The following is a 25,796-nucleotide window of genomic DNA, read 5'->3' on the forward strand; positions in this document are numbered from 1 at the left end:
GCGGCAGGCAGGGTCCAGATCTCCTCGGGGCGGGGCCTGCCGGCTCGGCGGGAGGCGGGGTCAGGCTCTCCGTGGGGGCGGGGCCTGGCCTCTCGGCGGGGGCGGGAGCACGCTGTCCGCGGGGCGGGGCCAGCCTCTCGGCTCGGGGCGGGAGCACGTTGTCCGTGGGGGCGGGGCCTGGCCTCTCGGCTCGGGGCGGGAGCACGCTGTCCGCGGGGGGCGGGGCCTGGCCGCTCGGCGGGAGGCGGGGTCAGGCTCTCCGTGGGGGCGGGGCCTGGCCTCTCGGCGGGGGCGGGAGCACGCTGTCCGCGGGGCGGGGCCAGCCTCTCGGCGGGGGCGGGAGCACGCTGTCCGCGGGGCGGGGCCAGCCTCTCGGCTCGGGGCGGGAGCACGTTGTCCGTGGGGGCGGGGCCTGGCCTCTCGGCTCGGGGCGGGAGCACGCTGTCCGCGGGGGGCGGGGCCTGGCCGCTCGGCGGGAGGCGGGGTCAGGCTCTCCGTGGGGGCGGGGCCTGGCCTCTCGGCGGGGGCGGGAGCACGCTGTCCGCGGGGCGGGGCCAGCCTCTCGGCTCGGGGCGGGAGCACGTTGTCCGTGGGGGCGGGGCCTGGCCTCTCGGCTCGGGGCGGGAGCACGCTGTCCGTGGGGGCGGGGCCTGGCCTCTCGGCGGGGGCGGGAGCACGCTGTCCGCGGGGCGGGGCCAGCCTCTCGGCGGGGGCGGGAGCACGCTGTCCGCGGGGCGGGGCCAGCCTCTCGGCTCGGGGCGGGAGCACGCTGTCCGCGGGGCGGGGCCAGCCTCTCGGCGGGGGCGGGAGCACGCTGTCCGCGGGGCGGGGCCAGCCTCTCGGCGGGGGCGGGAGCACGCTGTCCGCGGGGCGGGGCCTGGCCTCTCGGCGGGGGCGGGAGCACGCTGTCCGCGGGGCGGGGCCAGCCTCTCGGCGGGGGCGGGAGCACGCTGTCCGCGGGGCGGGGCCAGCCTCTCGGCGGGGGCGGGAGCACGCTGTCCGCGGGGCGGGGCCTGGCCTCTCGGCGGGGGCGGGAGCACGCTGTCCGCGGGGCGGGGCCAGCCTCTCGGCGGGGGCGGGAGCACGCTGTCCGCGGGGCGGGGCCAGCCTCTCGGCTCGGGGCGGGCCCGGGATCTCCGCGGAGGGCGGGGCGCGCCGGGAAAAGTTCCGGGAAGGTGGGCCGCCCCACTGCTGCCCCGGCCCAGACCCGGCACGGAAGTTGCCGGCGGCCCGCGCCTCCGGGCCAGGTCCGCAGCCATGTCGTCCGGGGAAGCGGAGTCCGGGGGGCGGGAGGGCGCCCCGAGCGCGGCTGCCGCGCTTTGCGGCCTGTACCACGAGGCGGGGCAGCGGCTGAAGCGCCTGCAAGACCAGCTGGCGGCCCGGGACGCCCTCATCGCGCGCCTCCGCGCCCGGCTCGCCGCGCTCGAGGGGGACACGGCGCCGTCGCTCGTGGACGCGCTGCTGGAGCAGGTGGCGCGCTTCCGGGAGCAGCTGCGGCAGCGGGACGGCGGCGCCGCGGAGGCCGCGCTGCGCCAGGTGCGGGGCGGCGGGGCCGGGCTTCCCGGGGGCTCCCGGGGGCGCGTGTCCCCGGAGGGTGCGTGTGCCCGTCGGGCGGGAGGCGTGCGTGGTCTGCCGCGGCGGAGCCGCTGTGTCTGGGGTTCTGGGCGGTGCTCGCCGCGAGGGGTGTAAGGGCTGAGCGTCGAGCCGGGCTCTGCCGTGCGTGTGCGCGTTGGCTCTGAGGGGACGTGCGTGCGTGTGCTGGCTTCTGAGGCGTCTGAGCCTTGCTGCGTCGGAAGGAGTGTGTCTCGCTCCCTCAGGTTCTGAGAGGTGTGTGTGCCAGTTAGTCTGGGGGTTGTGTGACCCTGTCGGTTGGGAGGGGTTTGTCCTCTCTGACGATATGGGATGGATGTCGAGGCGGTTCTGAGGGGTGTGTGCGTGTTGGTGTGTGTGCGGCGTTACCATGTGGGGCCTGAGGGGTGTGTGTCCACGTGGGTTATGAAGGGCGTGTCTGTTCCAGCGTCGGGTCTGAGGGGTGGTTGCGACCATGTTGGGTTCTTAGTGCTGTGTGTGTGTGTGTGTGTGTGTGTGTCATTTCTCAGGTGAGTGTGCGTTGGCTTCTAGGGAGTGTGTGTGGCTTTGTTGAGTCTGGCGGTTGTGTGTCCCGAAGGTTCTGAGGAGTGTGTGTGCCCATGTTGTGGTGTGCTTGCGCGTCCCTCGGGCTCTAAGGGATCTGCGCTCCTCTTAAGGGTTGTGTGGTTCTGAGGGTTTGTACGTTTGGTTGTGCTGAGCCGTCTGCTCCCTGGTTGGCTTCTGAGGGATATGTGTGTCTGTGTGGCTCTGAGGCTTGCCACTGTTGGGATCCGCCCATTTTGGTCCTGAAGGGTACGTGTGTCTGTGCTGGTTTTGAGGAGTATGTGTTTCTGTGTTGGGTTCTGGAGGACTCTGCTCTGAGAGGTTGTGTGCCTCTTAGATCTGAGGGTTGTTGCGTCGTTGCTGGTTCTCCGGTGTGTGTCAGGCTCGTTATCTGCTCCCATGTTGGGGCTGAGGACTGTGTCTCCCCGGGCTCCGTTCTGAGAGGTGTTTGTGCTTCTATCGATTCTAGAGGCTGTGTGTCTGTAGCAGCTCTGAGTGGTGTGTGTGTGGGTTTGGGGCGCTGGGTGTGTTTACCCCTACTGGGTCTGAGATGTGTGTGTGCGCCTGTGCAGAGTCTGGGGGTGTGTCTGCGCCCGTGGTGGGTTCTGAAGGGTGATGGTCCCTGGTTGTGTTGAGGGCTGTGTGCCTGTGTTGTGTCTGAGGGTTACATGCGCCCATATTAATTCTAAGGAGTGTGTGGTTGTATTGTTTTTAATTAGCTTGTTTACAGATTATTTTTAACTGGAGGATAATTGCTTCTGCCGTAGGTCACACGAGTCAGCCGTGGGGACACTTATGTCCCCTGCCTCCTGCCCCACCCCATCCCCCCTCTCTAGGTTGTTACAGAGCGTTGAATGTGAGCTGTGTTACACAGCAACTTCCCATTGTGAAACAGTGGCTGTCTGTTTTACACACAGTAATGTATGTGCTACTCTGAATCCATCCCGCTCTCCTTCCCCCTTTGTGTTGGTTGTGAGGTGTGTTTGTACATGCTGGTGTCTGAGTGGTGTGTGTGTGTGCCTAGGGTCTGCGGCTTGTGAGTCTGTCCTGAAGGGTTTGTTCCTATGTTGGGTTTTGATGGTTGTGTGTGTCCGTGTTGTTTCTGATGGGTGTGTGCTCATGGTGGGTCTGAGGGTTGTGTGTCTGTGTTGGCCTTGAGGGCTGTGTTTCCTAGCTGTGTTCTAAGCAGTGTGCGCCCATTTTTGGCGTAAAGAGTACTTGTCCGTGTTGGTTCTGCAGCATGTGTGGGTCCCATGTTGGATCTGAGGTGTGTGTTTCTGTGTTGGGTTGATGAGTGTGTGTGTGTGTCGTGTCTGAGGGTGTGTGGCACATGTTGGATCTCAAGTGTTTGCTTCCATGTTCCGTTGAGGAAAGTGCCGTTCTGGTTCTGGGGAGTGGAGTCCTTGTTGGTTCTCAGGGACTTGCTGGTGTCTGAGCGGTGTGCCTAGGGTCTGCGGCTTGTGAGTCTGTCCTGAAGGGTTTGTTCCTGTGTTGGGTTTTGATGGTTGTGTGTGTCTGTGTTGTGTCTGAGGGGTGCGTGCTCATGGTGGGTCTGAGGGATGTGTGTCCGTGTTGTGTCTGTCTCGGGAGTCTGCCTGTCTGTGTTGCGTGTGAGGGCTGTGTGTGCTGGCTCTGAAGGGCGTCCGCGTTTGCTGGGTTCTGGGTGGAGTATTCCCATACGCGTCTGAGGAGTGTGCTTGTCTTTGCTGGTTTCTGGAGCGTGTATGTCCTGCGTGGTGTGTGTGTCTGTGTGTGTGTTTTGGGTTCTGAGGGGCGTGGGTGCTCGTTTGGGCTCTGGGAGGGGTTGTGTGTGTGTTGGATTCTGTAGGGTGTCTTGTCTGTGATGGTTCTGAGGCTTGTGCGCGTGCCGGTATTGATTCTGATGGTTGTGTACCGGCTGAATTCAGAGGGACCTGCTCCCATGTTGGGTCTGAGGGGTGCGTGCCTGTGTTGGGTCTGAGGGATGAGTGTGGGTGTTGTTTGTGTCTGGATTGTGTGTGCACGTGAGAGGTTCTCTCTGTGTGTGTGTGTTCATGTGGAGTCCTGCGCTGTGTGTGCAGGCACCGGGCTGGGTGTGTGTGTAGCGCGTGGCTGTAGGCTCCTTGTGTGGGGGGGTTGTGTTGGGTTCAGGGCCACGTGGACCGTAATGTCCTGGGTCTCTTTTAGCTCTAGTTGTGAATGTATCTTTCAGTAGTAACACCTCTGCTCTGCAGGGAGTGATGACAGAGTGGGAAGCTGCCAGAGTGTCTAAAAGCCGACTTAAATTCTTACTTTCCCGCTTTCTTATCCTTGTCATTGATATTATGTCTGTCTGCATGAAATACCACTAAATACTCAAATCAGGAGCGAGAGCAATGGTATTTCCCACAGCAGCTGTTTGGAGCTGCCCCAGACCTTTGGTGAGCGCTGATCTGTTATCCGATTTGGCGCATCTCTATTATCCAGGCTTTCCCAGCAAAGACTCTAGGCCTGCAGAAGAGAATTTTTACTGCCAGGCTTGGCCCTGCAGCCAAGAGTGAAAGACAGACGTGTTTGGTTTTTTTTTTATAACAGTAATTTTGAATATCTGAGCAATTGAGGAAAGAATAAAGAATAAGACAGCCGCCGTAATGGCGCTGCAGGGAGATAACCAGTGTTAATCTCTTGGCATGCCTCTTCCCTGTTTTTCCCTTAACTATAGGGTTTGTATACATTTGGCATGGTTGAATTCATGCTGTCTTCTACAGTTTTACTTAATACCATGTGTTTTACTGAAAGTTGTACTTTTGTTTCAGGTTTTCAGGATTCGTTAACAAAAGAAACCAATTGCCACACACACAATGCACGCTCGGTGGCTTCAGACACTGTTTGTTTCACTTTGTGAATCACAAGACTTCTTGAATCCCGGGGCCTAGCCAGACCTCCAGGGTCTCAGGAAATGCCAGGACCCTCTCCCTGGCTTATCTGAAGTGCCACTTGACTTGCTGGTAACAACTGGTGTGCTGGTGGGCAGGCACGTAATCCAGGCAGTGGCCAGGCAGGTCAGAAGCAGGTCTGGGGCTTGCTGTTCTGCATCTGAAGCCTGGACAAGCCTACTTCCATTTTAGTTCCCTAACATCATGATGTCAATATTTTCTTGTCTGCGTCATTTTAAATGCCTTTGGGAGATAGGTGTCTTCCTCAGTCCAGCTCTCTCCCTCTTCCTGGGGAAGGTGGGTTGTAACTCACCGGGGCAGCAGGAAGGTTCGTGGTCTGCACCACTGACCTTACGTTGTGGAGTCATAGGTGGGTGTAGATGGCACCGAGCGCATCCCTCCCGAGCGGGGTGCGGTGCCTGCTGGTCCTCAGCTGCTGTGGCTTCCCAGCGTCCTGTGGCCCCAGGCTCTAAGCAACGCTCAGGCAGAGTCAGGCCTGCAGTTCTAGCACTGCTGGCCCTTTTACCTCTGACACGTGCGTTTCGTTTTAGGATTTTAAGTTAAGGAGCAGTTAAGTGATCTGGTGTCTTACGGAGTTATACGTTTGGTGCTTACCCCTGCATGTCTCTGGGGTTGGTCACAGAGCCCGTGGAAGAATGGAGAGGTTTACACCTCGCAGAGGCCCTGGGTTCACTGAAGTGACTGTGCAGAGTGAAACCAACGAAGGGAATGGGTTAACTTGCTCGGGGACGACCCGGAGGCTCACAGGTGCGGAAGGACGGCCAGCTGATCAGAGCGCCTGTGGGCAGGCGGCAGTTCTCGTGGGGCCAGATCAGTCTTGAGAATTCTGATCTGTTTTGCCGCCACGGTGGGGCTCAGACCGTACCTTATTTGTCACACGCGCTCTGGACGGATGGCTGTGCATAGCTCTTGCAGTGAAGGCCTTCTGGAATAACGGCGCTGACGCGCTGTGCGGCCTGTAGTTCCTCAGCCCCGTCTCATCGCTTCCCTGGGCACTAGGCTCGCGGGCCCTGCTTGGCCCTGATGTGTCACGTTGTGCCTTGCCTTCTGCTGTGCTGTTATGAGTGGGCGAGCAGGTGCTCTTTAAAATAGGCTGTATTAGGTTTTGTGTACGTACCGGGTGTGTGTGTTTGTTTCTTTTTTTTTTTTTACCATCTCTTTTAAGCTTGTGCAGCAAACTCTGTGCCCATCAGACAGTAATTCCCACCTCCCTGTTTGTTCCCCCCGGCACTGGCAAGCACCACTTTACTTTGTGATTTTGGCTACTCTGGATGCCTCGTATACATGGAATAGTACACTGTTTATCTTTCTGTGACTAGTTTATTTCACTTAGCATGATGTCCTCAAGGTTCATCCGTGTTGTAACATCTGTAAGAATTTCCTTCCCTTTTAAGGCTGAATAGTACTCCACATTTTGCTTTTGTCTATTCCCCTCTTGACGGGCACTTGAGTTTCTTCCATGTTTTAGCTCTTACAAATATCACTGCTGTAATGAACATAAGTGTGTAAATATCTCTTTGAGATCCTTCTTTCACTTCTTTTGGATCTTTATCCAGAAGTGGAATTGCTAAATTGCTGGATTGTGTGATATTTCTATTTTTAATTTCTCGAGGGACTTCCATATTGTTTTTCCGCAGCGGCTGTACCATTTTACATTCCCGTAAACAGGGCAGAAGGGTTCCAGTTTCTCCACATCCTAACCAGCATTGCTATTCTCTGTGTTTTTGTTAGTAGGCAGCCTAACAGGTGTGTGGTAATTTAGTACGGGGGCCTTGCTGGGCGCTCAGTGGTAAAGAATCCACCTGCCAATGCATTAGTTGTGGGTTTGATCCCTGGGTAGGGCAGATCCCCTGGAGAAGGAAATGGCAACCCGCTCCAGTATTCTTGCCTGGGACATCCCAGAGGAGCCTGGCGGGCTGCGGTCTATGGGTTCACAAAGAGTTGGACGTGACTTAGCAACTAAACAACAAGAACAGTTTAGTACAAAATTATTGTAGTTTTGGATTGCAGTTCCTTTTAATGATAAGTGATGTTGAGCATCGTTTCGTGTGCTTATTGGCCATTTTTCTGCTTCCTCTGAGGGAGCGCCAAGCCTTCTGCCCAGTCTTAAAGGTTCTTGCTTACTTGGTCGCGTCAGGTCTCGGTTGCGGCATGCGGGCTCTGCTCGTGACGCGTGGGCCCTCATGGCAGCGCTCAGGCTGCGGCGCGTGCAGGCTCAGCAGCTGTGCAACCCAGGCTCTCTGGGTGTGGTTCGTAGGCTTAGTTGCTCTGCGGTGGGGTCTCAGTTCCCCAACCAGGGATTGTACCTGCGTCCCCTGCATTGCAAGGTGGATTCTTGACCACTGGGCCACCAGGGAGGTCCTTGCCTGTTTCTGAACTGGGTTATTTTGTTGAATTTCAGGAGCATTCTATATATGCTGGACACTAATCCCTTAACGGATACATAATTTGCAAATATTTCGTCTCATTCTGTGGGGAAACAATTGAAACTGGCTGACTTTATTTTTGTGGGCTCCACAATCACTGCAGATGGTGACTGCAGCCATGAGATTAAAAGACGCTTACTCCTTGGAAGAAAAGTTATGAGCAACCTAGAGAGCATATTCAAAAGCAGAGACATGACTTTGCCGACTAAGGTCCGTCTAGTCAAGGCTATGGTTTTTCCAGTGGTCAGGTATGGATGTCAGAGTTGGACTGTGAAGAAAGCTGAGCGCCAAAGAATTGATGGTGGTGTTGGAGAAGACTCTTGAGAGTCCCTTGGACTGCAAGGAGATCCAACCAGTCCATCCTAAAGGAGATCAGTCCTGGGTGTTCATTGGAAGGACTGATCCTGAAGCTGAAACTCCAGTACTTTGGCCACCTGATGCGAAGAGTTGACTCATTGGAAAAGACCCCAATACTGGGAAAGATTGAGGGCAGGAGGAGAAGGGGACGACCGAGGGTGAGATGGTTGGATGGCATCACCGACTCGATGGACGTGGGTTTGGGTGGACTCCGGGAGTTGGTGATGGACAGGGAGGCCTGCGTGCTGCAGTTCATGGGGTCGCAAAGAGTCGGACACGACTGAGCAACTGAACTGAACTGAACATCTCATTCTATAGATTGTCTTTTTGCTCCACAGATATTGTCTTTTTGTGTGCAAAATTTTTACACTTTCATTTTAAAAATTGCCAGTTTGTCTGGGTTTTCTTTTGCTACCTGTGCCTTGGATGCCATAACCAAGAAATCATTGTCAAATGCAGTGTTACGAAATTTTGCCCTGTGTTTCTTCTAAGAGTTTTATAGTGTAAGGTGTCAGGTTTCAGTCTTTGGTCCATCTGAGCCAGTTTTCCTGTATCTAAGTGCTGTCTGTCTGTCTGTCTTCGGCCGCAGCAGGTCCCTGCCGCTGCGCTGCTCTGGCTGTGGTGAGTGGGCCCCCCCGTCGTGGCGGCTACTCCTGTGGAGAGAGGGCTCCAGGGCGCGCAGGCTTCAGCCGCTGTGGCTCGCGGGCGTAGTTGCTCTGCATTTTGTGAGTTCTTCCCAGACCAGGGATCGAACCTGTGCCCTCTACAGTGGCACGTGGATTCTTAACCACTGGCCCACTACGGAAGTCCTCGTGTATGGTTTTAGATAAAGGTCCAGCTTCATTCTTTGGCAAGCGGATATCTGGTTTTCCTAGCACCATTTTTTGAAAAGCCTGTCCTTCCCATTCAAAGGTCCTAGCGCCCTTCTCAACCCGTCTGTCAGGCAGGGGTCGATTTCTGGGCTCTGCGTTGCTTTCTTTGGTCTGTATGTTTGTCTTTATGTCAGTGCTCACTGTCTTCATTACTGTAGCTTTTAATAAGTTCTGAAATCAGGAAGTGTTCTTCTTTTATTTTTTTTAATATTGCTTTGGCTATTTGGGGTCCTTTCAGATTGCATATGAATTTTAGGATCAGTTTTTCTTTTCCTGCAAAAAAAAAAAAAATCATTGAGATTTTTCAGTTTTTGTCTGGGCTGCACAGCTCGCGGGTTCCAAAGCTCCAAAGAATAGCAGGGAGAGATAAGAAAGCCTTCCTCAGTGATCAGTGCAAGGAAATAGAGGAAAACAATAGAATGGGAAAGACTAGAGATCTCTTCAAAAAAGGTAGAGATACCAAGGGAACATTTCATGCAAAGATGGGCACAATAAAGGACAGAAACGGTATGGACTTAACAGAAGCCGAAGATATTAAGAAGAGGTGGCAAGAATACACAGAAGAACTATACAAAAAATATCTTCATGACCCAGATAACCACGATGGTGTGATCACTCACCTAGAGCCAGATATTCTGGAGTGCGAAATCAAGTGGGCCTTAGGAAGTATCACTACGAACAAAGCTAGTGGAGGTGATGGAATTCCAGTTGAGCTGTTTCAAATCCTAGATGATGATGCTGTGAAAGTGCTGCACTCCATATGCCAGCAAATTTGGAAGACTCAGCAGTGACCACAGGACTGGAAAAGGTCAGTTTTCAGTCCAGTCTCAAAGAAAGGCAATGCCAAAGAATGCTCAAACTACCACACAATTGCACTCATCTTACACCCTAGCAAAGTAACGCTCAAAATTCTCTACGCCAGGCTTCAATAGTACATGAACCATGAATTTCTAGATGTTCAAGCTGGATTTAGAAAAGACAGTGAAAGTGAAAGTCACTCAGTTGTGTCCAACTCTTTGCAACCCCATGGACTATAGAGTCCACGGAATTCTCCAGGCCAGAATACTGGAGTGGGCAGCCTTTCCCTTGTCCAGGGGATCTTCCCAACCCAGGGATCGAACCCCGGTCTCCCGCGTTGCTGCTGAATTCTTTGCCAGCTGAGCCACAGGGAAGCCCAAGAATACTGGAGTGGGTAGCCTATCCCTTCTCCAGTGGCTCTTCCCGACCCAGGAATTGAACTGGGGTCTCCTGCACTGCAGGCGGATTCTTTATCAACCGAGCTATCAGGGAAGCCAGAAAAGGCAGAGGAGCCAGAGATCCAATTGCCAACATCCTTCGGATCATAGAAGCAAGAGAGTTCCAGAAAAATATCTGCTTTATTGACTATGCCAAAGGCTTTGACTGTGTGGATCACAACAAACTGGAAGATTCTTAAAGAGATGGGAATACCAGACCACCTTCCCTGCCTTCTGAGAAATCTGAGAAATCATGTGAAATGCTGGGCTGGATGAAGCACAAACTGGAATTAGGATTTCCGGGAGAAATATCAATAACCTCAGATATGCAGATGATACCACCCTTATGGCAGAAAGCAAAGAGGAACTAAAGAGTCTTTTGATGAAAGTGAAAGAAGGGAGTGTAAAAGCTGTCTTAAAACTCAACATTCAAAAAGCAAAGATTATGGCATCGGGTCCCATCACTTCATGGCAAACAAATGGGGAAACAATGGAAACAGTGACAGAGTTTACTTTTTTGGGCTCCCAAATCACTGCATATGGTGACTGCAGCCATGAAATTAAAAGACACCTGCTCCTTGGAAGGAAAGCTATGACAAACCTAGACAGCTTATTAAAAAGCAGAGACATCACTTTGCCAACAAAGGTCTGATAGTCACAGCTATGATTTTTCCAGTAGTCATGTATGGATGTGAGAGTTGCACCATGAAGAAGGCTGAATGCCAAACAATTGATGCTTTTGAACTGTGATGCTGGAGAAAACCCTTAAGAGCCCCTTGGACAGCAAGGAGATCCAACCAGTCCATCCTAAAGGAGATCAGTCCTGAATATTCACTGGAAGGACTGATGCTGAAGCTGAAGCTCCAACACTTTGGCCACCTGATACGAAGAACTGACTCATTGGAAAAGACCCTGATGCTGAGAAAGATTGAAGGCAGGAGGAGAAGGGGACAACAGAGGATGAGATGGCCGGATGGCATCACCAACTTGATGGACATGAGTTTGCAAAGCTCCAAGTGTTGGTGATGGACAGGGAAGCCTGGCGTGCTGCAGTCCATGGGGTCGAAAAGAGTCTGACACGACTGCATGACTGAGCTGAGCTGCACAGCTCATGGGATCTTAGTTCCCTGGCCAGGAATTGAACCCTCTCCGCAGCAGTGAGAACACTTGCATCCTAACCACTGGATTTTCAGGGGATTCCCTGGCATTTTGATAGAGGTCACATTGACTTTGTAGATCACGTTGAGTAATATTGACATCTTAACAAGATTAAATTTTATTATCTTTAAACATTGGATATATTTCCACTTATTTATGTCTTCTTTGATTTTTGGGGGGGTGTGCTGTGTGCCATGTGGGATCTCAGTTTCCGATCAAACCTATACCCCCTGCAAAGGGAGAGGGAGTCTTAAACGCTGGGCCACCCTGGAAGTTCTTCTTTAATTTCTTTCAGTAAATATTTTATAGTTTTCATCGTACAAGTTTTTCACCTCTTTGATTGAATTGATTCCTAAGTATTGTATTCTTTTTGATGCTGTTTTAAATGGAATTGACTTTGTAATTCCCCCTGCCCCCCCCCCCCCCCCCCCCCCGAAGGCTGAGCGCTGAAGAACTGATGCTTTTGAACTGTGGTGTTGGAGAAGACTCTTGAGAGTCCTTTGGACTGCAAGGAGATCCAACCAGTCCATCCTAAAGGAAATCAACCCTGAATATTCATTGGAAGGACAGATACTGAAGTTGAAGCTCCAGTACTTTGGCCACCTGATGCGAAGAGCCAGCTCAAAGACCCTGATGCTGGGAAAGATTGAGGGCAAGAGGAGAAGGGAGTGACAGGGGATAAGACGGTTGGATGGCCTCATGGACTCAACAGACATCCGTCGAGCAAACTCTGGGAGATGGTGGCAAAGAGGTGGACATAACATTGCCACTGAACAACAGCAACATGGTGTTCGCTGTGGATTTTTCTATGGTTTTTTTAGGTGGAGGTAGTTTCCTTTTGTTCCTATTTGTTGCGTGTTTTTATTATGAAAGTGTTGAATTTTGTCAAAAGCTTTTTTGCATCACTTGACATGATCATATGTTTTCTTCCCCTTCCTTCTGGTAATGTAGTATGTTACATTGATCAGTTCCTTCCTCCTCCCTTTCCTTTTTTTTGATGAAATATGTTTGTGAACGTAACCACAGCAAGGTAGTGTTATTACCCAAATCTACATGTAACAAATGTGGTGAAAAAAGTTGTGATCAGAAAAGACTAATAACAGCACTTCCATGTTATTGCACGGGATTGATGCTGTCATGGACAGAAAGCAAACATGAGCACACAGCTGTGTTTCATGCTCCTCGGAAGACCTCATTCTCCTGTTGTTATTGTTTATTAGATATTGATCAACAGTTATCTGTCTTCAGATAGAGTGTGTGGGCTTGGAGGAGGGCATGGCAGCCCACTCCAGTGTTCTTGCCTGGAGAAGCCCATGGACAGAAGAGCCTGGTGGGCCGCAGTCCATGGGGTCACAAAGAATGAGACACGGCTGAGAGAGCGTGCGTGCACATACTTTATTGAGAATTTTTCATCAGTGTTCATAAGGGATATTAGGTTGTTGCTTTCTTGTGTCTTTGTCTGGCTGCTGACCTCACAGAATAAGTTAGGAAATGTTCCCTCCTCTTCAGTTTTTTGGAAGAGTTTGGGAGGAATTGGTATTACTAATATTTCTTGTTTAAATACTGGATAGAATTCACTGATAAAATCTTCACTGTCAAGCCTCTTTTCTTTTCTTGTAGGGAGATATTTTTAAGTAATGTGTTTCTAGCTGGCTGGGTCTTGGTTGCTGTGCGGGCCTTTCTCTGGCGGGGGGGCAGGGGCTGCTCTCCCGCGGGGCGCGGGCCTCTCTTGAGGAGCGCAGACGTTAGGCACGTGGGCGGCAGTGGTTGGCATCCCCGGGCTCTGGAGCGTAGGCTCATGGCTGTGGCGCACAGGCTACGTTGCTCTGCTGCGTCTGGGATCCTCCCTGATCAGGGATCGAACCCGTGTCTCCTGCACTGACACGTGGACTGACCACTGAGCCAGCGGGTAGGCCCTGTGGGCAGATCTTTGATTATTGATTCACCCTCCTTACTGTGGATGTGAGAGCTGGACTGTGAAGAAAGCTGAGCGCTGAAGAATTGATGCTTTTGAACTGTGGTGTTGGAGAAGACTCTTGAGAGTCCCTCGGACTGCAAGGAGATCCAACCAGTCCATTCTGAAGGAGATCAGCCCTGGGATTTCTTTGGAAGGAATGATGCTGAAGCTGAAGCTCCAGTACTTTGGCCACCTCATGTGAAGAGCTGATTCACTGGAAAAGACTCTGATGCTGGGAGGGATTGGGGGCAGGAGGAGAAGGGGACGACCCAGGATGAGATGGCTGGATGGCATCACGGACTCAATGGACGTGAGTCTGAGTGAACTCCGGGAGTTGGTGATGGACAGGGAGGCCTGGCGTGCTGCGATTCATGGGGTCACAAAGAGTGGGACACGACTGAGCGACTGAACTGAACTGACTCCTTACTATTGATAGTTAGATATCTGTGGAGTTTTTGTTCCTCTGTGATTTGGTCTTGGTAGAAATTGTGTTTTTAAGAATTTGTCTCATCTAGCTTACCTAACTTGCTGGTTTATGGTTGTTCATAGTACTCATTTGTAATCATTTTTATTTTCACAGAATTGGTAATATCTCTACTTACATGGCTGATTTTAGTAATTGGTGTTTTCTTTCTTTTTATAATCTGTCTAGCTAAAGTTTATCCATTTTGCTGATCTCTCTGAAGAGCTAACTTTTGGTTTCACTGATTTCTCTCATAGTTTTCTGTTCTCTATCTCATTTATCTCTGCCCTACTCTTTATTTTCCCTTCCTTTGGCTAGCTTTGGATTTGGTTTGCTCTTTCTTTTCTAGTTCCTTAATGTGTCAAGTTATATTGCTGATTGGAGATCTCTCTAAGTTTATTGTCGTTGTTCACCCACTAAGTCATGTCTAACTCTTTGCGACCCCATCAACTGTAGCACACCAAGCTTCCCTGTCCTTTACCATCTCCTGGAGTTTGCTCAAACTCATGTCCATTGATTCGATGATGCCATCCAATCATCTCATCCTGTGTTGTCCCCTTCTCCTCCTGCTCTCAACCTTTCCCAGCATTAGGGTTTTTTCCCAGTGAGCTGGCTCTTCGCATCAGGTGGCCAAAGTATTGGAGCTTCAGCATCAGTCCTTCCAATGAACATTCAGGATTGATTTCCTTTAGGATTGACTGGTTTGATCTCTTTGCTGTCCAAAGGACTCTTAAGAGCCTTCTCCAGCAGCACAGTTCAAAAACATCAATTCTTCGGCTCTCAGCCTTCCTTATGGTCCGGCTCTCACATTTGTACACAACTACTGGAGAAACCGTAGCTTTGACTATACACCCACCGTAGAGCTGCCTGCTGGGTGACCCACAAGCTGGAGAACAATTATGCCAAAGAGGTTCTCATTCTCACACTGTCGCAGAAGTTCTAGGGGCCGCAACAGACTTCCCCACCTGGCAACCTGGCAAAGACACCGGCATCCCAGGGAGTCCGATCTTGAAGTCAGCGGGATGTGATTACAGAACTTCCAAAGGACTGGGGAAGCAGACAGAACCTTGTGTGCACCAGGACCCAGGAGAAAGGGGCCGTGATCCCACAGGAGCCTGAGCCAGACTTGCCTGGGAGTGTGTGAGAGTCTGTGGCAGAGGCGTGCGTCGGCAGTGGCCAGCTGTGTGCTCAGGGGCACTGGCAGCGGCGGTCCTGGGGGGTGCGGCCTGCTGGCCTCAGTCCTCTTGGCGGAGGTCACCATTACCCATGCCAGAGAGCCTGTAGCCTGCCATAGAGATGGCAACTCTAGGATTGGACCACCTCAGGCCAAACTACAGGGAAGAAGCACAGCCCTGCCCATCGGCAGAAAATTGGATTAAAGCTGGGCATGGCCCTGCCCACCAGAGCAAGACCCAGTTTTCCCTATAGCCAGTCCCTCCCATCAGGAAGCTTGCACAAGCCTCTTACCCTTCTCCATCAGCGGGCAGACAGAATGAAAACCACAGTCACAGAAAACTAACCAAACTGATCACACGGACCACAGCTTTGTCTAACTCAGTGAGACTGTGAGCTGTGCTGTGTAGAGCCATGCGAGATGGACGGGTCCTGGTAGGGGGTCTTGACAAAATGCGGTCCATTGGAGAAGGGAATGGCAAACCACTTCAGCGTTCTTGCCTGGGAAACCCCATGAACAGTGTGAAGAGGCGAAAAGATACGACACTGCAAGATGAACTCCCCAGGTTGGTAGGTGCCTGGTATGTCACTGGAGAAGAGCAGAGAAATAGCTCCAGAGGAAGGAAAAGCCTGAGCCGAAGTGCAAACGCCCAGTTGCGGATGTGTCTGGTGGTGAAGCTAAAGTCCAGTGCTATGAAGAAAAGGATTGCCGAGGAGCCAGGGATATTAGCCCATGAATCGAGGTGCATCCATTTACGTTGGTCGAACAAGAGTTGGCAAGAGTGAAATCGACATTTTAAGAATTAGTACACTAAAATGGATGACAGCGGGCAAACTTAACTCAGGTGACCATTACATCTACTACCGTGGGCAAGAATCCCATAGAAGAAATGGAGTAGCCCTCATAGTCAACAAGAGAGTCCGAAATGCAGTACTTGGGTGCAAAATCAAAAGCAACAGAATGATCTTGGTTTGTTTCCAAGGCAAACCATTCAGTATCACAGTAATCCAAGTTTGTGCCCCGGCCACTAACGCTGAAGAGGCTGAAGCTGAACGGGTCTATGAAAACCTACAAGACCTTCCAGAACTAACACCAAAAAAAAGACGTCCTTTTCACCATAGGGGACTGGAATGCAAAAGTAGGAAGTCAAGAGATACCTGGAGTAACAGGCAAGTTTGGCTTTGGAGTACAAAACGAAGCAGGGCAGAGGCTAACAGAGAACGCACTGGTCATAGCAAACACCCTCTTCCAACAACACAAGAGAAGACTCTACACGTGGACATCACCAGATGGTCAACACTGAAATCAGATTGATTATATTCTTTGCAGTCAAAGATGGAGAAGCTCCACACAGTCAGCAAAAATAAGACCAGGAGCTGACTGAGGCTCACATAATGAGGTTCTTATTGTAAAATTCAGACTTAAATTGAAGAAAGTAGGGAAAACCACTAGCCTATTCAGGTATGACTTAAATCAAATTTCTTATGATTATACAATGGAAATTTGACAAATAGATTCAAGAGATTGGAACTGATAGACAGAGTGTGTGAAGAACTATGGATGGAGGTTTGTGACATTGTACAGGAGACAGGGATCAAAACCATCCCCAAGAAGAAATTCTACAAGGCAAAATGGTTGTCTGAGGAGGCCTTACAAATAGCTGGGAAAAGAAGAGAAATAAAAGGCCAAGAAGAACAGAAAAGCCAGCTGAATGCTCAGTTCTAAGACTAGCAAGGAGAGATAAGAAAGCCGTAAGTGAACAGTGCAGAGAAATAGAGGAAAGCGAGAGAATGGGAAAGACTAGAGATTTCTCCAAGAAAAGTAGAAATAGCAAGGGAACATTTCACGCAGAGATGGGCACAATAAAGGGCAGAAACAGTGTGGACTTGACAGAAGCAGAAGAGGTGGCAAGCGTGCGCAGAAGAACTACACAAGAGAGGTCTTCATGACCCAGGGGACCACGACAGTGTGACCACCCACCTAGAGCCAGACGCTCTGGAACGCGAAGTCAGGTGGGCCTCGGGAAGCAGCGCTACGAACAAGGCTAGTAGATAGAGGGGATCGATTTCTGCTGAGCTGTTTCAAATTCTAAAAGATGATGTGAAAGTGCTGCACTCAGTATGTCTACATTTGGAAGACTCAGCGATGGCCACAGGACTGAGAAAGGTCCGTTTTCATTCCAATCCCAAAGAAGGGCAATGCCAAAGAGTTACCACACAATTGCACTCATTTCACATTGAGCAAGATAATGCTCAAAATCCTTCAAGCCAGTCTTCAACAGTACGTGAACCAAGAACTTCCAGGTGTAGAAGATGGACTTAGGAAAGGCAGAGGAACCAGAAATCAAATTGCCAGCATCAATTGGATCATAGAAAAAAGCAAAGCAATTCCAGAAGAACATCTGCTTCATTAACTATGCAAAAGCCTTTGACTGTGGATCATTCTTCAAGAGATGGGAATACCAGACCATCTTACCTGCTTCCTGAGAAAGCTGTATGCAGGTCAAGAAGCAACAGTTAGAACTGGATATAGAACCACGGACTGGTTCCAAATTGGGAAAAGAGTACGTCAAGGCTGTATATTGTCACCCTGCTTATTTAACTTCTATGCAGAGTACATCATGAGAAATGCTGGGCTGGATGAAGCACAAGCTGGAATCAAGATTGCTGGGAGAAATATCAAAAACCTCAGATATGCAGATGATACCACCCTTATGGCAGAAAGCAAAGAGGAACTAAAGAGCCTCTTGATGAAAGTGAAAGAGGAGAGTGAAAAAGCTGGCTTAAAGCTCAACATTCAAAAAACTAAGATCATGGCATCCGGTTCCATCACTTCATGGCAAATAGATGGGGAAACAATGGAAACAATGAGAGACTTTATTTTTTTGAGCTCCAAAATCACTGCAGATGGTGCTTGCAGCCATGAAATTAAAAGACAGTTGCTCCTTGGAAGAAAAGCTATGACCAACCTAGACAGCATATTAAAAAGCAGAGACATTACTTTGCTGACAAAGGTTCCTGTAGTCAAAGCTATGGTTGTTCCAGTGGTCATGTATGGATGTGAGAGTTGGACCATAAAGAAGGCTTGAGTGCTGAAGCATTGATGCTTTTGAACTGTGGTGTTGAAGAAGACTCTCAACTCCCTTGAACTGCAGGGAAATCCAAGCAGTCCATCCTGAAGGAAATCAGTCCTGAATATTCATTGGAAGGACTGATCCTGAAGCCGAAGCTCCAATACTTTGGCCATCTCATGTGAAGAACTGACTCACTGTTTCCAGTGTTTTCAGACCCTGATGCTGGGAAAGATTGAAGCCAGGAGGAGAAGAGGGTGGCAGAGGATGAGATGGTTGTATGGCATCTTTGACTCGGTGGACGTGCGTTTGAGCAAGCTCCGGGAGATGGTGAGGGACAGGGAGGCCTGGCGTGCTGCTGTCCATGGGGTTGCAGAGTCGGAGACACCTGAGCGACTGAGACCTTACTTGGAAGTACAGCTTTTGCAGGTGTGATAAAGTGAGGTCTTGCTGGACTAGGGTGGGCCCTAATCCGGTGCCTGGTATCCTTATAAGACAGCCCGTGAAGATGGAGGCGGAGACGGGGTGATGTGTGCAGTTTCTAATGGTGGTTACGAACCGGACTAGGACACGTAGCCAGATGGGCCAGCGTGTCTCCCACTTCAGAGCAACAAGTGCTGAACCCTGGGGGCTGCAGGGGCCCGGGGTCTGCACGTGGCTGTGGGGCGGTAGGTCAGGCGGCCCTTGGCGGGCGGGAGCAGCCTGCAGTGGCCTGCCTCGTTCCTCCGGCGCCGGCTGGCCCCTGGCGGTGAGGCTGTCAGTGCGGCAAGTCTGCGCGCGAGCCGGGTGGGTCCTTCTGGCCTTTGTTCACGGCTGTGCCGGCTCTTCGGCGCTCCAGCCTGTCTCTCCGGCGCGGGGTGGGGGCCTCTCACTCGGTGGCTCCTCTGGCCTGGAGCTCAGGTTCAGAGCGAGTGGGCTTCAGGCGTTGGAGCCCGTGGGCTCGGCTGGTCCAGGCACGTGGGGGTCTTTTCCACGGGTCAGGCCCGTGTCCCCTGCACTGACAGATTCTTAACCCGTGGGCCACCAGGGACGCCAGAGCCAGGTCATTTCTAAACTGCTGTTTGAAAGAAGAGTTTTAAGACAAAACAGCCAGTGCACCCTTCAGATGCACAGTCCTCCCCAAGTCGGCCAGGTGCGGTCGTTCTGGGTCTGTGTTCCCAATAGGTGGAGAAGGGGCCCCGGTCCTGGTGGCGGCACCCCCGGCCTTCTTCGCAGACACTCCTGGCCTCCTGGGGCGGGTGCGGCGAGGAGCGTCATCGGGAAGCCCCACGAGCCCCTGAAGCCGGGGACCTCCTGCCGTGCTGTTGCTCGGCCTGTCTCCATCTGAGCAGCTCAGGACGCTTGCAGGTGAGGTGCTGCCCGAAGTCCTCCGGCCTCACAGAGGACGTGAGGGGGCGGCGGGAGGTGGAGGCAGAGGCCGGGGCGGCCGGTTGCTGCCTCCTTAGGTTCTCTGCCTTCCCGGTCACTCACCCCGTGAACCTTAGAAGTCGGCCCCACGGGGCCTGGCCTGCACTCGTGTTGCGTGCAGACTTAGGTCTGCATTCACACCGTGCGTATTTGTATATGTATATTGATACCTTTCACACACACAGCACGTGTTTACCCTGAGTACTCTTCCGTATCAGATAGAGACGAGGACAGAGGCGCTGCTGCTGAAGCCACAGCCTCTGACCTGAGCGGCTTTTCAGGGAGGTGACCGTCCCCGCGGGACAGGGCTCTGTGCTCAGTGATTCCTCCAGATTCGGTTTTGAGCCACTGGGAGGGGGACTTGGTGCAGCTTGGGTGCGCATGTCCGTGTCCTCGGGCACGTCCACCCCCCTGGCAGCGACAGGGTCCCCACAGGGCTGTGCTGCTGGACGGGGAGCTGCGCCCGGGGAGGCTGGGCCCTGCTGGTCCAGGTCTGTGTCCCCTGGAGGGAGGCCTCCTGCCGTATTTCCCACAGGAAGGCACAGGACAGGGCCTTGCAGGCTGTGGGCCTTCAAAAGTGGCCAGTGTTTAAGGAACACAAGTAAGTGCGAGGCCCAGCACCGGGTCTGGGTTTGTGCCTTGAGGTTCCGTGCCGCTGGAACAGTCTGCAGAGGCAGCCTGCCCTCCCATCGAGGGCGGGGCTTCCCTGGTGGCTCAGAGTTAAAGTGTCTGCCTGCAGTGCGGGAGACCTGGGTTCGATCCCTGGATCGGGAAGATCCCCAGGAGAAGGAAATGGCACCCACTCCAGTATTCTTGCCTGGAGAATCCCATGGACGGAGGAGCCTGGTGGGCTACAGTCCACAGGGTTGCAAAGAGTCGGACACGACTGAGCGACTTCACTTTCACTTCCAGCTAAGAAGGCTGTAGTTGGTTCTCGTCGCCCTGTCTGGATGGGGCTCACCCAGACCAAGTCCCTTGGCAGCCGCCGGCAGCCTCAGCTGTGTGGATGGGCTCGGAAGGCCTTGGACAGGGCCTGCAGGGCCGGCCTGGTGCTGGAGGGCTGTGTGCCGGGAGGAGGTTCTGATGCCCGCTGGCCAGGTCCAGAGAGAGGCGTCTTTTCCTCCTTCAGCCCAGCGGGGAGGTCATCAGGGCCCAAAGGAAGGATGAAGTAGTGGCCTTCCAAGAACAGGCCTCGCCCGGCTTGGCTGTGATGCCCGTGAGGTCAGAGGGCAGTGAGGCGCGATGGGCTGATGGCGCGCCAGCGCTGGACAGCTTGGGGCGAGATCCCCGCTGATGAGGTTGATCCGCTGGTGCTCGTCACACCCATTGTCGCCAGCCCTGATTTCCTGTCCACCTGGTGCTGGACGCGGCCCGCGTGCCAGGGCCTGACCTCGCTTCCTCGCCCGCCGCCCTCACGAGTGAGTCCCTGTCGTGGAAGCAGGGCCCAGGGAAGCGTCTTCCCCGAGCCCTTTCGGGGAAGGAAAGGGAGCCAGGCCGACTGATTCTTCTAATGGGGTTTCCCTTGCTTCCTGTCTTTCTGGTCACTTCTAGAGCAGAGTCTGAGGAAAGCGGGGAGAAGAGTGCTCTTGGAATTCCCCGAGGGAGCTCTGGTGGTCCAGTGGTGGTAAAGAACCCACCTGCCAATGCAGGAGACACAAGAGACTTGGGCTGGATCCCTGGGTCAGGAAGACCCCTGGAGGAGGGCATGGCAACCCACTGCAGTACTCTTGCCTGGAGAATCCCATGCACAGAGGAGCCTGGCGGCTGCCGTCCATACAGCCACAGAGCTGGGCGTGAGCAAGCACGCACAACACAGAGGCAATAGATGCTTGATCTCCGCTGCTCTGAAGGCCAGATGCCCCGAGTCGGGGTGTGGGGGCGGGTCCTTCTCTTCAGCGTCCAGTGGCTGCTGGCGCCCTGGCGGCCTCTGGCGTGTGGGCACAGCACTCTGGCCTCTGCCTTTGGCCCCATGCGGCCTCCTCTGTGTGTCCACACTTGCCTCTTATGAGGACACTGGACGTTGGATTTGGGTCCATCAGATCCAGCGTGCCTTCATCTTAACTAGTTACATCCTCACGGACTGAACAGCTGTCTGGAAACAGCTAAATGAAGTCACGTTCCCAGGTGTCGGGGTGAGAATGTGGGCATGGCTTTGGGGGCTGCCCACCTCGGGGGAGTTTCTGCCCTTTCTTTCAAGAGGTTTGGGATTGCCACACTTACTAATTTGATGATGTAAAATCTAACATTATGAGTTTGCTCTTGAAAACAGAATTTTAGATGACATTTCAGATAGAACTTTTGGGGCTGACAACTCCTGAGTTAATCATCCATCCAGAAGCCAGCCTCCGAATGAACGTGTTTGTTACATACGGATGGGCGTCTGTGCCTGTCTTCTGCTTTGTGAACGTTTATTTCTGATGTTGCTTCTTTCAGTCAGATCAGTTCCGTTTAGTTGCTCAGTCATTTCCGACTCTTTGCGACCCGACCCCATGGACTGCAGCACGCCAGGCCTCCCTGTCCTTCACCAAGTCCTGGAGCTTGCGCAAACTTGTGTCCGTCAAGTCAGTGATGCCATCCAAGCATCCCATCCTCTGTCGCCCCTTCTCCTCCACCTTCAATCTTTCCCAGCATCAGGGTCTTTTCCAATGAGTCAGTTCTTCGCATCAGGTGGCCAGACTACTGGAGTTTCAGCTTCAGCATCAGTCCTTCCGATGAATATTCAGGGCTGATTTCCTTTAGGATGGACTGGTTGGATCTCCTTGCAATCCAAGGGACTCTCAAGAGTGTTCTCCAGCACCACAGTCAGATCAGTTGTGCTTTTAAATCTTCCCCTTAGGAAATCGAGAGACTCTCGGAGCAGCTGGAGGAGAAGGAGCGGGAGGCGCAGCAGCTTCTGAGCCAGCCTGGGCTCGAGCGGGAGAAGGAGGTGGCCCTGCTGCGGAGGAGTGTGGCGGAGAAGGAGCGGGCCCGGGCCGCCAGCCACGTCCTGTGTCGCTCCCTGGCTGACGAGACCTACCAGCTGCGGCGGACCCTGGCCGCCACAGCCCACATGTGCCAGCATCTGGCCAAGTGTCTGGATGAACGCCAGGGGGGACAGGGGGCTGCGGGGGAGCAGAGCCCCGAGGTAGGCCCTGGGGCAGCAGGCCTCGCCTTGTGCCTCGGGGAGAGCCTCGCCCGCTCTTCTGGGGATTTCCTCTAGGGTGGTGGGGCCTGCAGAATGTCCAGGAGAGCAGACCCGCGTCTGCCCCCGGGCCCCGTGGGGAGGTGGCCCTGCGGTCTCTCCAGCCTCCACGAAGCAGCAGAGCTGGGGCAGGAGGGGTGTCCTGAGCGAGGCTGGCGCGTGCAGTGCCGGGGCCTCTGTGTGGGCAGCACTGGCCCAGGGTGCCTCCGGTCGGGCGGGGCTGTCAGCTCCAGTGCAGCCTGGCCCTGCTGGGGCCTTGGGCCTGGGCAGGGAGGACACAGGGCCCTGCTTGGCACAGTGCCCCCTGAATGGCACTACTCAGGACGGGGCCCGTGGTGGGGGGAGCAGTGCGGGTGCAGGAGAGCGGGTGGTTTTCAGCATCAGGAAGCCCCCACCTGAGAAATCGGGGGTCCTCTGGGGGCTGTCGGGAGCGGGGCCTGCGGGGTCGTGGCGGTGCAGGGGGCTGTGACCGTTTGGTCCAGAACCGCGCCCTGTGATGTAGGGCTGTTGGGAAGAGCCCTGCAGTCTCTCGCAGCAGCTTGGCCAGGCGTGGGGGAGGGCCTCGGTCTGAGAATCCCACGAAAAGGGAACCTCAGAAAGAACAGGGCACATTTGAGAAACCAGAGCGCTCTCCAGGCAGGCCGTGGACTCGTATGATTCTGAGTCACAGGGCCCTTTCTCTCTGGGGATCTGAAAGCTGGTGGTGGTTGGCCTGGGCTGAGGCTCTAAGCCCGCGTCATTTCTCGGCGCTGGTCTTCGCCGAGTCCGCGGGGTTTCCCGAGCCCGCAGGGTTAGCACACGCAGTTCCTTTGTCATTTGAGGGGAATTCTCACAATAATGTCACCGCCATCCATCCACTTTGTTAAGTGACTGAACTTCTCATGGCCTTTCGGTTAGCCCCGCCCACCCTGCTGGGACTGGGTCAGCACGCGTGGGCTTGTAGATGTGAATCCCACCACCCTTGCGATGCCCGGGGAGGTTGTAGACAGTCAGCCCCTGAAGCTGACCGTGGTCATCTCGGACATGACACACCCAACGGGAGGGACAGTGGGCCCGAAGGAGGGGCCTGCTCCTGGCGGCCGTGGGCCTTGGGCCGGGAAGTTCTCTGGTCACAGCGAGCTCGGCTTCCGGCCCCCCCCTCCCCCCCGCCAACCCTGGCCCCAGCCCTGTGACGCTGGGCCTCTCGGGCGTGGAGACGGTGTGAGGCTTGGCCCCCGCGTGGGGTGGGTTTGGGCGGGGCCAGGACCACCATCCCCTCTGGAAGCGCCTGTCCTTTCCTGTCTCCGTTGCACCTGCTGCAGGGCGGCTGCAGGGCCGTCTGCGACTCGGTGCCCGCACGGAAGGTGCAGTCACACGGGATCTGGTCCCTTTCTCGTGCAGCCCGAGTGTGCGGACGGGGACGCCTCTGTGCACGCGGTGGTTGAGAAGTTACGGGAGGAGAACCGGGTGCTGAGGCAGAAAGTGACTCACGTGAGTGTCTGAGATCGCACTTGGGCCGAGCGCCCTCCGCGGACTGTGGGTGAGGGGCCTCCCCTCGCTGTGCCCAGGGGTCCCCCCTGCCCTGAGGTCGCTTCGGCTGATACACAGGGTCCCCAAAGGCCCGACACGTTTGCCCAGAAGGACGTGTTGAGCACGTCTGGTTGTCCTCCACCCCTAAATTAATTCGCGTGTTGCTAAATGAGGTGCAGGGATCACTATCAATCCAGCGTTCAGGCAGCGACTCCACCGTCACCGCGTCCGGGTGCTCCCCCCCGCCCAGAGTGGGCGCCGCCGGCCTCCACGTGGGGACGGGCCTCGTATTCCAGGCGGGCTCGCGGGTGCTTTCCGGCCCCCAGGTGGAGGACCTCAACGCTAGGTGGCAGCGCTACGACGCCAGCAGGGACGAGTACGTGAGGGGGCTCCACGCGCAGCTGAAGGGCCTGCAAGTCCCCCTGGAGCCTGAGCTGATGCAGAAGGAGGTTTCCCGGCTCAACGCGCAGTTGGAGGAGAAGATGGATGACTGCGCGGAGGCGCGGCGGGAGCTGGCTGCGGCGAGGAGCGCGCGGGACGAGGCGCTGGAGCGCGTGCAGATGCTGGAGCAGCAGGTGCGGCCGCGCCGTGGTCGCCAGGGGGCGGGGCCGCCGTCTCCTCCTGTCGCGGGGCGGGGCCTCCTGATGGGGTCGGGGGCGTGGCCTCCTCCTGTCGCGGGGCGGGGCCTCCTGATGGGGTCGGGGGCGTGGCCTCCTCCTGTCGCGGGCGGCGGGGCCGCCGCCGCCGCCTGATGCGGGCGTCTCCTCTTGCAGATCCTCGCCTACAAGGACGACTTCACGTCGGAGAGGGCCGACAGGGAGCGGGCGCAGAGCCGCATCCACGAGCTGGAGAAGCAGGTGGCCTTGCTGCAGCGCCAGGTGTCCAGGAGACAGGTACAGCCGGGGTCTCCTCGGGCCCGGGGTGGGGGTCGTCTTCATTTCTCTCTCACGCCTTTCGAGCTCTCCTGAGGCTGCCAAGACCTCGGTTCCGCTCCAGGCAGGGCCGCCGTGCCTGGTGCCCGGAAACCTCCGGGTGGCACGTGTGTGTGCGTGGAGGGTGGCATCCGCCGGCCTGTCCTGTCCTCGTGCCCCAACTGGGAGCTCCTGCACGCGGCCCGTCTGTGCTGCATGGTGGGGTGGCCCCCACGTGGGCCTCGTCCCTTGTGGGCCCAGGCGGGAGGTCCGGACCCCTCAGTTGCCCTGGCACGTCCTCGTTTGGGCCTCGACACCAGGCAGAGCAAAGGTGCGGGTCCTGCACAGAGACGGACGTGGCTCCAGACGCTGGAGCCAAGACCAGCCCTGGGAGCGGACTTCTGCCTTTTCCTAGGATTCTCGTGAGCCAGTCTCCTGCCGGCTTCACACAGGGAGCAGATCTCCCAGGTATTTAGAGACCGACGCTTCGGAGCCTGTGGCAGCCGGTGGCCGGAGGCCTGGGACGGGACCCCAGTGGCTGGACCTCTCCGCAGAGGGCGGGTGCTCAGGAGTGACCCAGAGAGGCCAGGGGGACCTGCAGTGCCCCCACTGTCTGCGGTGCTTCAGCGACGAGCAAGGCGAGGAGCTCTTCAGGCATGTGGCCGAGTGCTGCCAGTGAGCCCGGTGGCCCGTGGTGGGCGCGCCCCGCATCACCCTCGGGGCCCCCAGTACAGGTTGGGGGTGCTTCTGAGCCTCCGTCTCGGCCGCTCTTGGGTCAGCGGGAACTTGCGGTGGGGCTGGCAGCAGGGGTAGGGGTTGGAGCTTCTAGCGTGGAGCTGGTCTCCCAAGCGGCCAGACCGAGGCCACGAGCGGATGGCTGTGGGCGTACTCGCTGGCCAGCACGGGGCCTTGCCCCCCGGGAGTCGTGGAGCCCAGCGCTGAGCTGCATTGAGACACGTTGCACTGCACTGGTGGGCACCACGCCCCCAGAAGTTGGACACGTGATCGCGTGACAATTCTGTAATAAA

At 54.9% G+C, this 25,796-nt stretch overlaps 1 protein-coding gene across 1 annotated transcript; it reads left to right on the top strand.

The window, feature by feature from the left end:
* Positions 1 to 1,173: 1,173 nt before the first annotated feature.
* On the top strand, positions 1,174 to 25,796 carry TNIP2 (TNFAIP3 interacting protein 2). Its single transcript, XM_052641965.1, has 6 exons — positions 1,174 to 1,536; positions 22,004 to 22,291; positions 23,729 to 23,818; positions 24,184 to 24,432; positions 24,631 to 24,750; positions 25,184 to 25,796. The coding sequence occupies exons 1-6, from the start codon at positions 1,258 to 1,260 to the stop codon at positions 25,445 to 25,447; spliced, it is 1,290 nt and encodes a 429-aa protein (XP_052497925.1). The 5' UTR covers positions 1,174 to 1,257; the 3' UTR covers positions 25,448 to 25,796.

The sequence above is a fragment of the Budorcas taxicolor genome, chromosome 6 (assembly GCF_023091745.1).
Source record: "Budorcas taxicolor isolate Tak-1 chromosome 6, Takin1.1, whole genome shotgun sequence".
Lineage (NCBI taxonomy): Eukaryota > Metazoa > Chordata > Mammalia > Artiodactyla > Bovidae > Budorcas > Budorcas taxicolor.